This window comes from Oncorhynchus keta, chromosome 8 (assembly GCF_023373465.1).
Source record: "Oncorhynchus keta strain PuntledgeMale-10-30-2019 chromosome 8, Oket_V2, whole genome shotgun sequence".
Taxonomy (NCBI): domain Eukaryota; kingdom Metazoa; phylum Chordata; class Actinopteri; order Salmoniformes; family Salmonidae; genus Oncorhynchus; species Oncorhynchus keta.
Genome location: NC_068428.1, coordinates 2521623 through 2534005, shown reverse-complemented (window position 1 = coordinate 2534005; position 12383 = coordinate 2521623). Strand labels below are relative to the sequence as shown.

The window sequence follows — 12383 nt, the reverse complement described above, 5'->3', positions numbered from 1 at the left end:
CACACACACACACACACACACACACACACACACACACACACACACACACACACACACACACACACACACACACACACACACACACACACACACACACTTGCATGCTTCAGACCCCTCTTTCAAAGTCACTGAGATGTCTTGTTCTAGCCATAACAGCCAAATCAATGGGCAAATGGGGATTTTTATAAATGACCCTAAGCATGATGGGACATGAATTGCTTAACTAATTAATTCAGGAACCACACCTGTGTGGAAGCACCTGCTTTCAATAAAATCTATATCCTTCATTTAATTTGTATCCTTCAATTAATAAAGTGTTTTCTTTATTTTGGCAGTTACCTGTATATCATAGCGTAGGCCTACTTAATTTGAATGCTTATTACATAATGTATATTTGTGCAAGAATATAATATGTAAGGTAACTGTAATAGGCGTGTTACTGTATAAGATAAGTTATTTCATGGTTGTTTCAGCGTTGTCAGTGAACGGCCCCCAGAAAATGTTATTTGAAAGTAAAAATGACAGTTCACGTTGACAAAATAGGTCTATACATACACTACTACCCAGGCCTAGGCATATGGTTGGGATTTTAAACGCAAATGTTAGACGTTAAAATGGGATGTCCAAGCATTAAAAATAGATCAGCCCAGATGTCGCTCGGGTTTGCAATCCCTCTACTGCTGCTAAAGCTTTATTATCCTTATGTAAGAGCTGCAGTGACTGAAGCAAAAATGTTCTGCAAGATCCTCCGAACACAGATCTACAGAAGAACAATTTCAATTTTTGGGGGCGGGTAAAATTAGTCTACAACAGGGGATAGATTGCGGTGAAAATAGTTTTTAGGCTACGGGTCATGTTAATGTAAATTGAACAACTGTAATGTGATTTTTTTTCTGTCACAACACTTCCGGGTATGCGGGAGCTGGTTTTCAAGAACAAATATTTTTGCCGAAACTAGAAGTCCGACTTTTAACAATCGGTTATAGTTGCAGAACAACTGAATGTTTTTGCTTACATGGTCACCGTACCAATTTTGTTACATGGTACCATAACAATTTTGTTAAATTGTTGCCTGCCTTGGGAATTCGGAAACACCTCAATTAGTGGGCTTTTGGAGAGATTATCCCGATACAACACATACTGTGGAAACAGTTTTTTGACCAAGTGTATGGAATTTATCTTTTTTTTACACGTTCCACCCATAAATACCGATATGCAGATAGTCCTTTTATTTATAGTTTCTCTATTTTTAACGAATGGTGCAACAAAGCCGCCTGCTGAGGTTGTAGATCCTGAATATGGTGAGTGGAGAGAGCCTAGGCTAACTTGATTTTCAGTTAAACAGATGTCATGAGTTTATGCTACTCGAGATGGGGATGGTCACAAACCAAACATCCCACACACAACAGTTGCCAAAGAATACATCATAATAGTATTTTCCATATGGAAATAACATCTGAAGGAAAAAGTATTTCAGACTTTGCATGTGAGACGATATTCAACCATTTGTACGCGCCAATATAGCAATTATGGCAGCAATAATAGTATAACTACTGGGTTAACCCCCCTGGCACGTGATGTGTTATGAGAGAACTGTTCTGATAGAATCGAATAAAACGGAATCGTTTTAGGTTGAATAGGTTGGTATATGAACGCTCTGGTGTTGGTGGTATTTAGTCAGGAAAATGTGTTCTGTACTTATCTGTTCTGTTATCCTCTGCATTTGTTTCAGACTTCCTCAGTTCCATGCTTTCAGACTTTGAGGTGCTGCCCCTCGCCAGTCTCCAGACTCACTCGGTCCGGCGGCGGGACCTCCAGACACAGACCCACGTGGAACGACATCTCAGCTTCACTGCCTTACAGAGGTAGGAACTCCACGGCTGTGTCCCTATGGGCCCTGGTCAAAAGTAGTGCACTTATATAGGGACTAGGGTTCCATTGGGATGCAAATCAAATGTCAATGCCTCAGTTGCACTAAGTCACGGATCTTATTAATGATCTTTGTGATTGACTTTCACCCCGTTTCCTTACTCTGTTTGTGTGCGCTAGGCATTTCAAGCTGTATCTGAGGACCAACACGGAGCTGTTCACAGAGGACTTCAGTGCTGTGTTCGTGGATGAGGATGGACAGGAGGACAGTTACGAGGTCAACAGACAGAACTTCTTCACCGGCCATGTCATAGGTAAGACGGACACCACATGGTTGGGCTCCGAAGCCACCAGATTGAGGTCCATTATGTGGCTTTAAAGTGCTACATTGATTATAAAAGGTTGCCTACCAGTATCATGTGGACTCATCAACCTTGGACTACTTTTGAGGTCTGAAAACATTTGGCTAACATCTGATTTTGGAGTGAACTATCACTTTAACGTCTCTTTAGTGCCTTAGGAATTTGGCTTTGTCCCATGTTTATATTTTGTGGTGTTTCTCATCATAGTTGTTTACTGAGTGTTGTCCATTTGAAGGGGAGGAGAACTCTAGAGTGCAGGCGCATATTGATGACAATGACTTCTCGGCACACATCCTCACTGACGGAGCAGAGTACAACATTGAGGTATGGTAACACACTATTTTAACAGCAGATTGTGATATTACAACAATATGACAATCTACTCTGAAATGTCTCAGTGTGTGTGAGGAATATTCTGTATATAATCCACCTGAGTTTTATAATCATATAAAATCTTCCTTTCTGGGCAGAGCCGTGGTAACACTCCTGGCATATGTCACATATACAAATCAATCCCTGTGTCCACCCTTCCCAATGTTTCTCTCACCTGCCTGAATCCTCTTCTGATTCTCATACTGTCTCAATAAAGTGTCAAAATACCCCTTTTCGTTTTGACTCCCTGTCCTTTCTCAGCCCCTGTGGAGGTTTACGTCGGCGCCCCCCGATGGCCGTTTGCTGGTATACCGTCCTGAGCACATAAGGAACATCAGCCGACTGGCCTCGCCCAAGGTCTGTGGCTACGTGAAGGCTGACTCCAATGACCTGCTGCCTGAGAGTATGAGATTAGCTAGACTGGAGGATGAGGAGGAAGGTAAGTGTGAGAGAGGGAAGTAGGGTGAAGACGGAGAGGGTGAGTAGGGGAGCACGAGGGAGGGAGAGAGTGAGTGTGGGGGGGGTAGGAGGTGAAGGTTGAGTAGGATTGAACTCATAGTTGACTACGAGAGAAGAATGTGGGGTGGAGCTTTCCCAAATAATGATCACAGTAAAATCCTGTCCCTCATAAGTCCAAACCACATGTAGTGACCACTCCATCTAATGCAACCCAATGTATGCTATTTTAATACGATTGAATTTACAGTCAAACTAAACATATTCACATATCAGGCTATCCAAAAGCCCTGGTCACATTGTCAGTGTCTGTTAAATTAATAATCATATCCCCATTGCGTTAATCTGTTATTCACACTAGCTTAAATGACTTGCCTAGTTAAATAAAATGCAACACATATACTTTAAGTTAGCTGTAATGGCAGACCCATGATGATGACGACATAGCCATGTTCCCTGCAGTTATGGTGTGAGAACCAAATCACTCTTTATGAGAAGCACTCAGTGATCTCAGTTTGCTGTTGTTAATTGTATGGCATGAGATGTCGAATTGCAATATATTTGTGAAATTGACAGCTTGAATCTGCCCAATGCTCTGTTTAGGGTAGTGTAGTGTAGAACATAAAAGTGGTGTGTAGTTCAGCTTGACAATGGCACTGACTGGCAATGAAACATGATCTCCTCTCCACTCATCCACAGAGCCCCTGGTCAGAGAGAAGAGACAGGTTCATGACCACAGGAAGAACACCTGCCCTTTACTCTTGGTGGCTGACCATCGCTTCTTCCAAGAGATGGGCCGTGGCGAGGAGAGCACTACCCTCAACTACCTGGTGGGGGGCGCTGTTTAGTAAAATGTGATGTTATGTGTGTCCCAAATGGCACTCTTGTCAAAAGTAGTGCACTACTCCCTATGCAGTTGCCTCTTCTTTTGACCAGGGCTTATAGGCAAAGGGGGATACCTCGTCAGTTGTACAACTGAATGCATTCAACTGAAATGTGTCTCCCTCATTTAACCCATTTAGCTCTGGTCAAAAGTAGTGCACTATAAAGGAAATGGGATGCCATTTGGGATGCTTCCTATGTTGTTTGGGCTGGTCTTTGGCTTGATGGTTGTATGTGAAAAACACCACATACCTTTCTCCCTGTTCGTGATTGGTCGGTCAGATCGAGCTGATTGACCGCGTGGATGACATCTACAGGTCGACGTCGTGGGATGACGAGTATAAAGGATATGGGGTTCAGATCCAACAGGTGAGTTAGCTGAGACAGGCTGAGGATATGTTCTACTACCACCTCTCGGATTGCCCCCCCATTTTATTTCTTAAGGAGAATGGAGTCTCGTCCTCCTTCTGTATTTCCTGTTTATTTAGACAGTTTCTATGTGGGATTCCATCTCATGGCACTCCTGGACAATATGTGCTCAGTGGACTACAGCACTACCCTGTTGCCATGCTGCCGGGAACAGATGATCACTGTCATTTTTTAAATGTATTTTTTACCATGAGGTGGGATTGATGATTGATTCTTCCTTCCCATCATGCTCAATCTTTAATCCTCAATGTAGATCATCATTGAGAAGGTCCCCACCCGCGTACCCCCGGGGGAGGCCCACTTCAACATGAGGGGAAGTCCCGTAGAGGGTAAGGATGTCTGGGACGTGAAGAAGCTTCTGGAGGTGAGCAGCATGTTCAATCATCTGAGTAATGACATCAGAGTAGTCGTATACTGTATGATAATAGGCCATAATATATTCCCTCTTTGTTCTCATCGCAGCAATTCAGTGTGGACATAGCAGACAACGCGTCCAAGGTGTGTCTGGCTCACCTGTTCACCTACCAGGACTTTGACGAGGGGACCCTGGGCCTGGCCTACGTGGCCCCCTCCAGACAGGGCATCCCTGGGGGCCTCTGCTCAGAGAGTAAGGTTGCGTCCCCAAATAGCACCCCATTCCCTATGTATTGTACTACTTTTGAGCAAGTCCCATGTCCTAAATGGCACCCTATTCTCCCAGGCCTATAAGGCGCTGGTCCAAAGTAGTGCACTATATAGGGAATAGGGTTCCATTTTGGGACGGATAATAAGCCTCCCGTCAACACATTAACCTTGACCACAACTCTGACGTAGGTAAACTGATATTGGAAAATGTTTGCCTTCTCTGTCATCAGAGTGCCCTCCGTCTTCGCCTGAGACGAGAGCTATTTATCTCAACACTGGGCTCACCAGCACTAAGAACTATGGGAAAACTATTCTGACCAAGGTGGGTTTATGAGACCCAGACACAGAATTAACTTAGACTTGGACAGAAAAACAGTTCTCCCGACTGGGTATTAATTTTAGTCCAGGACTAGGCTTAATCTGTGTCTGGGAGACCGCCCCTGCAACTTAAAAAAAAAAAGAGGCTTCCCATTTGGAACATCCAAATGTACACAAAGGCAATAACTATTATTCTGTCTGGAATAGGCACCATCATATTTCACTAATATGACCTTTTCTTATGGTTTGCCCTCAGGAGGCAGACCTGGTGACAACTCACGAGCTGGGCCATAACTTTGGGGCAGAGCACGACCCCGATAACATCCCCTACTGTGCTCCCAGGGAAGACCAGGGGGGCAAATACGTCATGTACCCCATCGCTGTGAGCGGAGACCACGTCAACAACAAGGTTCAAAAATAGCCTCCTTTTTTCCCCACTCGACAAACCAAACATCAATCTTAAACAAACCTTAAGTCTTCATTATACCAAGAATGATTATGGATGTGTCCCGAAACGGCACCCTAGGCCATAGGGCTCTGGTCAGAAGTAGTGCGCAATGGAGGAAATAGGGTGCCAGTTTCGGACACGGCTCTTGACCTTGTTCTGTGTCCCCAGCTTTTCTCCAACTGCAGTAAGATCTCCATTGTGAAGCGTCTGAGGAACAAGGCTCCAGTGTGCTTCAGGGAGAGGAACAGTAACGTGTGTGGGAACAGCAGGGTGGAACAGGGTGAGGACTGTGACCCGGGACTGCTGCACATCAACGACGACCGCTGCTGTACCTCCGACTGCAAGCTCCGCCCCACAGCCAAGTGCAGGTGAGCCCTCTCTGGAACCACCAACCCCCGGATACCTGCACACCACACCCACTTAGGTTCTAGGAACAGTGGTAGGATTCTGACAACATTTGGTGGTAATTTGTGATACGTTGATTGAATGTTATAAAGAATGAATCTTCTCTCTGTGATATCACCCTGTATTACCATGATATCTCTCTCGCTCTCACTCGCTCTCTCTCTCAGGCTGATATCACAGAGAAGAATCATTCTTTATAACATTCTTACAACATATCATAAACGACCACCAAATGTTGTCAGAATCCTACCACTGTTCCTAGAACCTCTCTCTCTCTCTCTCTCTCTCTCTCGATGTAGTGACAGGAACAGTGCATGCTGTAAGCAGTGCCAGTATGAGCGGGAGGGCAAGGTGTGCCAGGAGCCCATCAGTGCCACCTGTAAGGGCAAGTCCTACTGCACAGGTAGGCTGATATCACCTGATACCCCCCAGGAAGGGAGCCCCGCCACTACACCATCCTCATATCTACAAGTCCTAATAAAACATGAGAGTGAAACAATGAAATATGTCTTAGTTCTTTGTTATTTCTACGTCCTTTTATGAACAATGACAATGTCATATTTTCGTTCCCAGGCAACAGTAGTGAGTGTCCGTCTCCTGAGAACGCCCTTGACAAGACTGTGTGTTTGGACAACGGAGAGTGTCTCGACGGTGTATGTATCCCTTTCTGTGAGGCCGTCAAGAACCTGCAGTCCTGCGCCTGCAATGGTACACTCCCCTCACCATCACCGCCCCTCCTTTAAAGGCTGTAGTGGACTAATCCAACCTCAAGACATAATATAATATGCCATTAAGCAGTTTTTGCATTGAATTTTGCATGGGTTGCCTCAGCGGGAATTGTACCCATGATCCTGACATCACAAGCGTCATGCTCTACCAACTGAGCCACATAGAACCTGTATACGCTAAATGTCCTGCTTTATTAAAGATGCCTTTTGCTCATAATATGAATACATTTAAAAAAAAAAAATGTACTACAGTGTGTTGTTCTTCCTACCCGCTCTAGAAACCAACTCGTCATGTAAAGTGTGCTGCCGAAGCACCAGTGGAGTGTGCGCCCCATTCCAGGACGACGGAGGGGAATTCATCTACCTCCGCAAGGGGAAACCCTGCACCGTGGGCTTCTGTGACGGAGAAGTAAGTGACACCTGACCTCTGACCCTTACCCTCTAGTGCAGTGGTTCCCAAACTTTTTATAGTCCCCGTACCCCTTCCGACATTCAACCTCTAGCTGCGGACCCCCTCTAGCACCAGGGTCAGTGCACTTTCAAATGTTTTTTTTTTTTTTGTTGCCATCATTTTAAGCCTGCCACATGCACACTGTACAATACATTTATTAAAAATAAGAATGAGTGTGAGTTTTTCTGTCACAGCCCGGCTCATGGGAAGTGACAAAGAGCTCTTATAGGAGCAGGGCACAAATAATAATATAATAATAATCAATCATTTTGCTCTTTATTAAACCATCTTGCATATAAAACCTTATTTGTTCATAGAACATCGTGAATAACTCACCACAGGTTAATGACAATTTTTCAAATTGGCATGTTTTGTTTCTAGATGTCTGCAAGATGTGAGAGAGTACTTTTCCCACATATAACACACTGTGGCTGAGGAAAGGCACTACTCCCAGTATACACTACCGTTTAAAAGTTTGGGGTCACTTAGAAATGTCCTTGTTTGTGAACCATTCAAATAACATCAAATTGATCAGAAATATAGTGTAAATATTGTTGATGTTGTGAATATTGTAGCTGGAAACAGCTGATTTTTTAATGGAATATCTACATGGGCGTGCGGAGGCCCATCTGCAACCAGTACTAGGAGTACTACCAGTAGAGCTGGTATGTGTCTCTATGGACGTGGGCCTTACTAAATGGACTGTTTGAATTGTTTTTTAAAATCTATATTATATATATTTTTAAACGTGAATCACATTTTTATTTGGCGTACCCCCGACGGCATTGCGCCCTTACCTCAGTTTGGGAAGACCTGCTCTACTGTATTATATATCGATATTCTATCCCCTTTCACTTGGTTGATTTTGCACATATAAATGGAATCACTAGAACAGGCATTTTGATTGTATCCCAGAAGAAAATAAAAAAGAAAGATTGTTGATGGTAAGTGGATGCTTCTTAACCTTCTATGTACAACAAATAGAAAAGTTTTCTTTAAATGTATTTTTTAGGGGGTGGGGGGGAAAAGATCATCTTTATCAATTTAATTGTTTGCATAATTTCTAATCCCCTTGTTAATTTAAAAAAAAATCTCTATATTTCCCCCCCATACCCTACCCTCCCTGCCCTAATTGGAGTAAATTAACCGACAACAATACTTCTATTGCAACTTACAGCTATTTCGGTCACATCTAGCAACAAGTCTTGCATGGCTGTACAGTTTTAATTTCTGGATTGCTGTGGTCTGAGGGCCTTCTTTCTATTCTCGAGTAATTCTATTTCTATGGTTTTCTAACTAGCATGTGATATTTTTGTCATATTCAGGGTAAATGTATGAAGCAAGTTCAGGATGTCATCGAGAGGCTGTGGGATTTCATTGACAAGCTGGACATCAACACGTTTCGGAAGTTTTTGGCAGACAACATCGTGGGCTCTGTGGTGGTCTTCTCCTTGGTCTTCTGGGTCCCCCTCAGCATCCTGGTTCACTGTGTGGTAGGTGTTATGTTTGTTCCTTGATGAATGACAAACTGGGGCATAGGTTTAGCTACTTGTGATTACAAGATTCTTGAGCTAGCAAAATACATGGGTGTGTAGCCAAGCAAGGCATTAGATCCACATCCACGTTGTGTGTTGCATTGTGGGAACTGTAGTGTTTTTTTCTTAACACACAATAATACATTGGATGCCCATACTCAGACATTCTGAGTGTTGTCATCAATCACCTAATACTGTACATGTTGTTATTATATAGTACCTGTCACATGTTATTATATAGTACATGTAACATGTTATATAGTACCCGTCACATGTTATCACATCAAACATATTTTTCCCACTTTCAGGATAAAAAACTGGATCAGCAGTATGAACAGACCACCAAGTCTCTGCTTTTTCCGAGTGTAAGTATTGTTTGATTCATATGTCACACACACACACACACACACACACACACACACACACACACACACACAGTACAAGTCAAAAGTTTTAGAACACCTACTCATTCAAGGGTTTTTCTTTATTTTTACTATTTTCTACATTGTAGAATAATAGTGAAGATATCAAAACTATGAAATAACACATATGGAATCATGTAGTAACCAAAAAAATGTTAAACAAATATATTTAAAATGTTTAATTCTTCAAATTAACCACCATTTGCCTTGATGACAGCTTTGCACACTCTTAGCATTCTCTCAACCAGCTTCACCTGGAATGCTTTTCCAACAGTCTTGAAGGAGTTGTTGGCTGCTTTTCCTTCACTCTGCATTCCAACTCATCCCAAACCGTCTCAATTAGGTTGAGGTCAGGTGATTGTGACGGCCAGGTCATCTGATGCAGCAATTCAATCACTCTCCTTCTTGGTCAATTAGCCCTTAACACTTTTAATACTTTTTTTGATTACATGATTCCATATGTGTTATTTCATAGTTTTGAAAACAGTGAAAAATAAAGAAAAACCCTTTAATGAGTAGGTGTGTCCAAACTTTTGACTTGTACTGTATATACAAATTATACACTGTAGTCATCTTGGTTTTCTGACCCTTGGCTTTGATCCTGCTTGTGTGTCTCCAGAATGCAGAGTTTATGAGCAGTCTGGAGTCAGCCTCCGTACGGATCTTCAAACCCCCTGCCATTTCAGCCCTGCGCTTCCAGGCCTCTGGCCCCGAGCAGACCAGCACTCCCCCCATCCAAGCCCCAACTCGAATCCCTGGGGCCCAAGTCCCAACCTCCACTCCCAGCCCTAGCCAGAGTCCCCTGCCCCCCCTGGAGAGCCCACGCATGGCCACCATCCAGGAGGACCCCAGTTTTGACTCCCACCTGGATGAAGAGGCCCTGGAGGGCGACTTTCCCATGGGGAGTTCGGCTCCACACTCCTTTGAGGATCTGACAGAGCGTGGGCCCCTGGCCCGACGCAGTGACAAGGCCCTGTCCTTCAGACTCCAGAGACAGGCCCGCATCCGCATCAACAGCAAGGAGACAGAGTGCTGAGAAAGGGAGGCGAAGAGAGAGAGAGATAAAGAGGGTTCTTTAACACAGAGGACACTGATAAAGAAAGAGACTGGAGGAGAGAGAGGACCGAGCGTGGGAGAGGATGCTCACCCAATCACCACTGAATGGCAGACCACAGAGTAAAACGAGCTGGACTTGTCTGATACTATATGTGGGCTGAGTTATATAAGGTATTATATGAAGTTGGAGAGCAGCTTCAGTTGAAAATAGGATCCACTGGGCTAAAATGAAACCTACTGAGCATTGAAAAGCCAAATTCTTCAAAACTGAAATTAGAATGAATAGATGAAACGATTACGTCTAGAATTGTCTTGCTACAACCAGGTCATATTGATGATGTTCTGGTTTCAGATGATGTATTGTTTAAGATATCCTGGGCTGCTCACTTGCACAGCCTGGCATATGAACATGTTGCACCATGCCTCCATGTATGTAGTTGAGTTGGTTGACAGTGACACTTTTGGCGCAGTTTGAAAATAGGTCAGCAAATATATGCTTTAACACCCTTATGCATACATCACCAGCAGCACTGTGGCTATGTCTGTAATATCATTGGCCTGGTGTGAGTTAATGTACTTTGTGGCACAGCAATATAACACTAGTTTACCGCTTTGCTCTTTGTAACCGAGGGGGGGGATTTATCATGGAAAAGTCTACAAAACTGTTACTAAGTATTTCATTTGTTGGGTGAGCCGGGATGGCTGTAACTAATAACAAAACCAGCATAATGTTTACTTTTCAATTCTGTGAACCGTAGCCTGAACCAGTATTACTCATAGAGATAAATGGAGGACTCATTTTTGTACCTGTGCCGTTATAGCCATTGAGGGTGTCTCCGTTTTGAGGGAATTTTTTTCCAGGGTCACCAGAAGATTTCTTTCTCCAACAGGGTCACCAGAAGCTTTCTTTCTCCAACAGGGTCACCAGAAGCTTTCTTTCTCCAACAGGGTCACCAGAAGCTTTCTTTCTCCAACAGGGTCACCAGAAGCTTTCTTTCTCCAACAGGGTCACCAGAAGCTTTCTTTCTCCAACAGGGTCACCAGAAGCTTTCTTCCTCCAACAGGGTCACCAGAAGCTTTCTTCCTCCAACAGGGTCACCAGAAGCTTTCTTCCTCCAACAGGGTCACCAGAAGCTTTCTTTCTCCAACAGGGTCACCAGAAGCTTTCTTTCTCCAACAGGGTCACCAGAAGCTTTCTTCCTCCAACAGGGTCACCAGAAGCTTTCTTCCTCCAACAGGGTCACCAGAAGCTTTCTTTCTCCAACAGGGTCACCAGAAGCTTTCTTCCTCCAACAGGGTCACCAGAAGCTTTCTTCCTCCAACAGGGTCACCAGAAGCTTTCTTCCTCCAACAGGGTCACCAGAAGGGATCAGCCAATAAAGTTGGAAGTCCCGCCCAGTTTACATTAAATCCCGACTGTTATTAGGTAATTTGTCAAACCAGACCTGTATGGTGTCTTATGCATGGAGATAGATCTGACCATTACAGAGTTTTCTGATATGCAAGATTGACAAAACTCTAATTGTTACTCAACTCTTAATTGCGGAAAGTGTTTTTGATACCATTTGTATGCTTTCATATGACAATTGTGACAATCAGCAAGATGTCTATTTCTAGCCTCACACGAGCCAGTTATATAATATAATCTCCCAATTCTGGCTTTGGCCACTCTCATCCGATGTTTGAAAATGTATTGTTGTATTAGCTACCTTTTATTTGCCATATTATCTGGTATTTTGTTTCATTGTGAACTCCTGCCAGACATGATCTCACCAACCTGTTATGGGTTTAACAGAGTTTACATTGGAAATCCCATATTTAGGAATTTCTTTGTATTTTATGCTCTCACATACAGAATGATTTATTCTTTGAAAGAAAGCCCCAACAGCATCCTACAAGTATTTTATATCTGGATTTGTGATTAACTTGTATCATGCCTCAGGTAGGTTGTCTTCAGGTGTTCCAATGGCTATATATTAAAATGTCAGACACTCAGAACTTTGTTTACCCATTTTCTTAAATTGCT

The 12383-nt window shown here is 43.4% G+C and overlaps 1 protein-coding gene across 1 annotated transcript; it reads left to right on the top strand.

The window, feature by feature from the left end:
• Nucleotides 1–653: 653 nt before the first annotated feature.
• On the top strand, nucleotides 654–12355 carry adam17b (ADAM metallopeptidase domain 17b). The gene is made up of 18 exons (XM_035774401.2): nucleotides 654–1301; nucleotides 1733–1865; nucleotides 2050–2183; nucleotides 2467–2555; nucleotides 2865–3042; nucleotides 3759–3889; nucleotides 4224–4310; nucleotides 4624–4734; nucleotides 4833–4977; nucleotides 5225–5316; nucleotides 5569–5721; nucleotides 5929–6128; nucleotides 6465–6568; nucleotides 6739–6873; nucleotides 7172–7302; nucleotides 8670–8837; nucleotides 9188–9244; nucleotides 9921–12355. Exons 1-18 carry the CDS (start codon nucleotides 1016–1018, stop codon nucleotides 10335–10337), a joined length of 2751 nt encoding a protein of 916 aa, XP_035630294.1. The 5' UTR covers nucleotides 654–1015; the 3' UTR covers nucleotides 10338–12355.
• The last annotated feature ends 28 nt before the right edge of the window (nucleotides 12356–12383 follow it).

Bases quoted from the DNA above. Each gene is read 5' to 3' on its own strand.
- adam17b (XM_035774401.2), top strand. From the start codon at position 1,016: ATGGTCACCGTACCAATTTTGTTACATGGTACCATAACAATTTTGTTA. The intron at 3,890-4,223 runs GTGGGGGGCGCT...TTGGTCGGTCAG, and splicing joins GCACTACCCTCAACTACCTG to ATCGAGCTGATTGACCGCGT. The intron at 4,311-4,623 runs GTGAGTTAGCTG...TCCTCAATGTAG, and splicing joins ATGGGGTTCAGATCCAACAG to ATCATCATTGAGAAGGTCCC.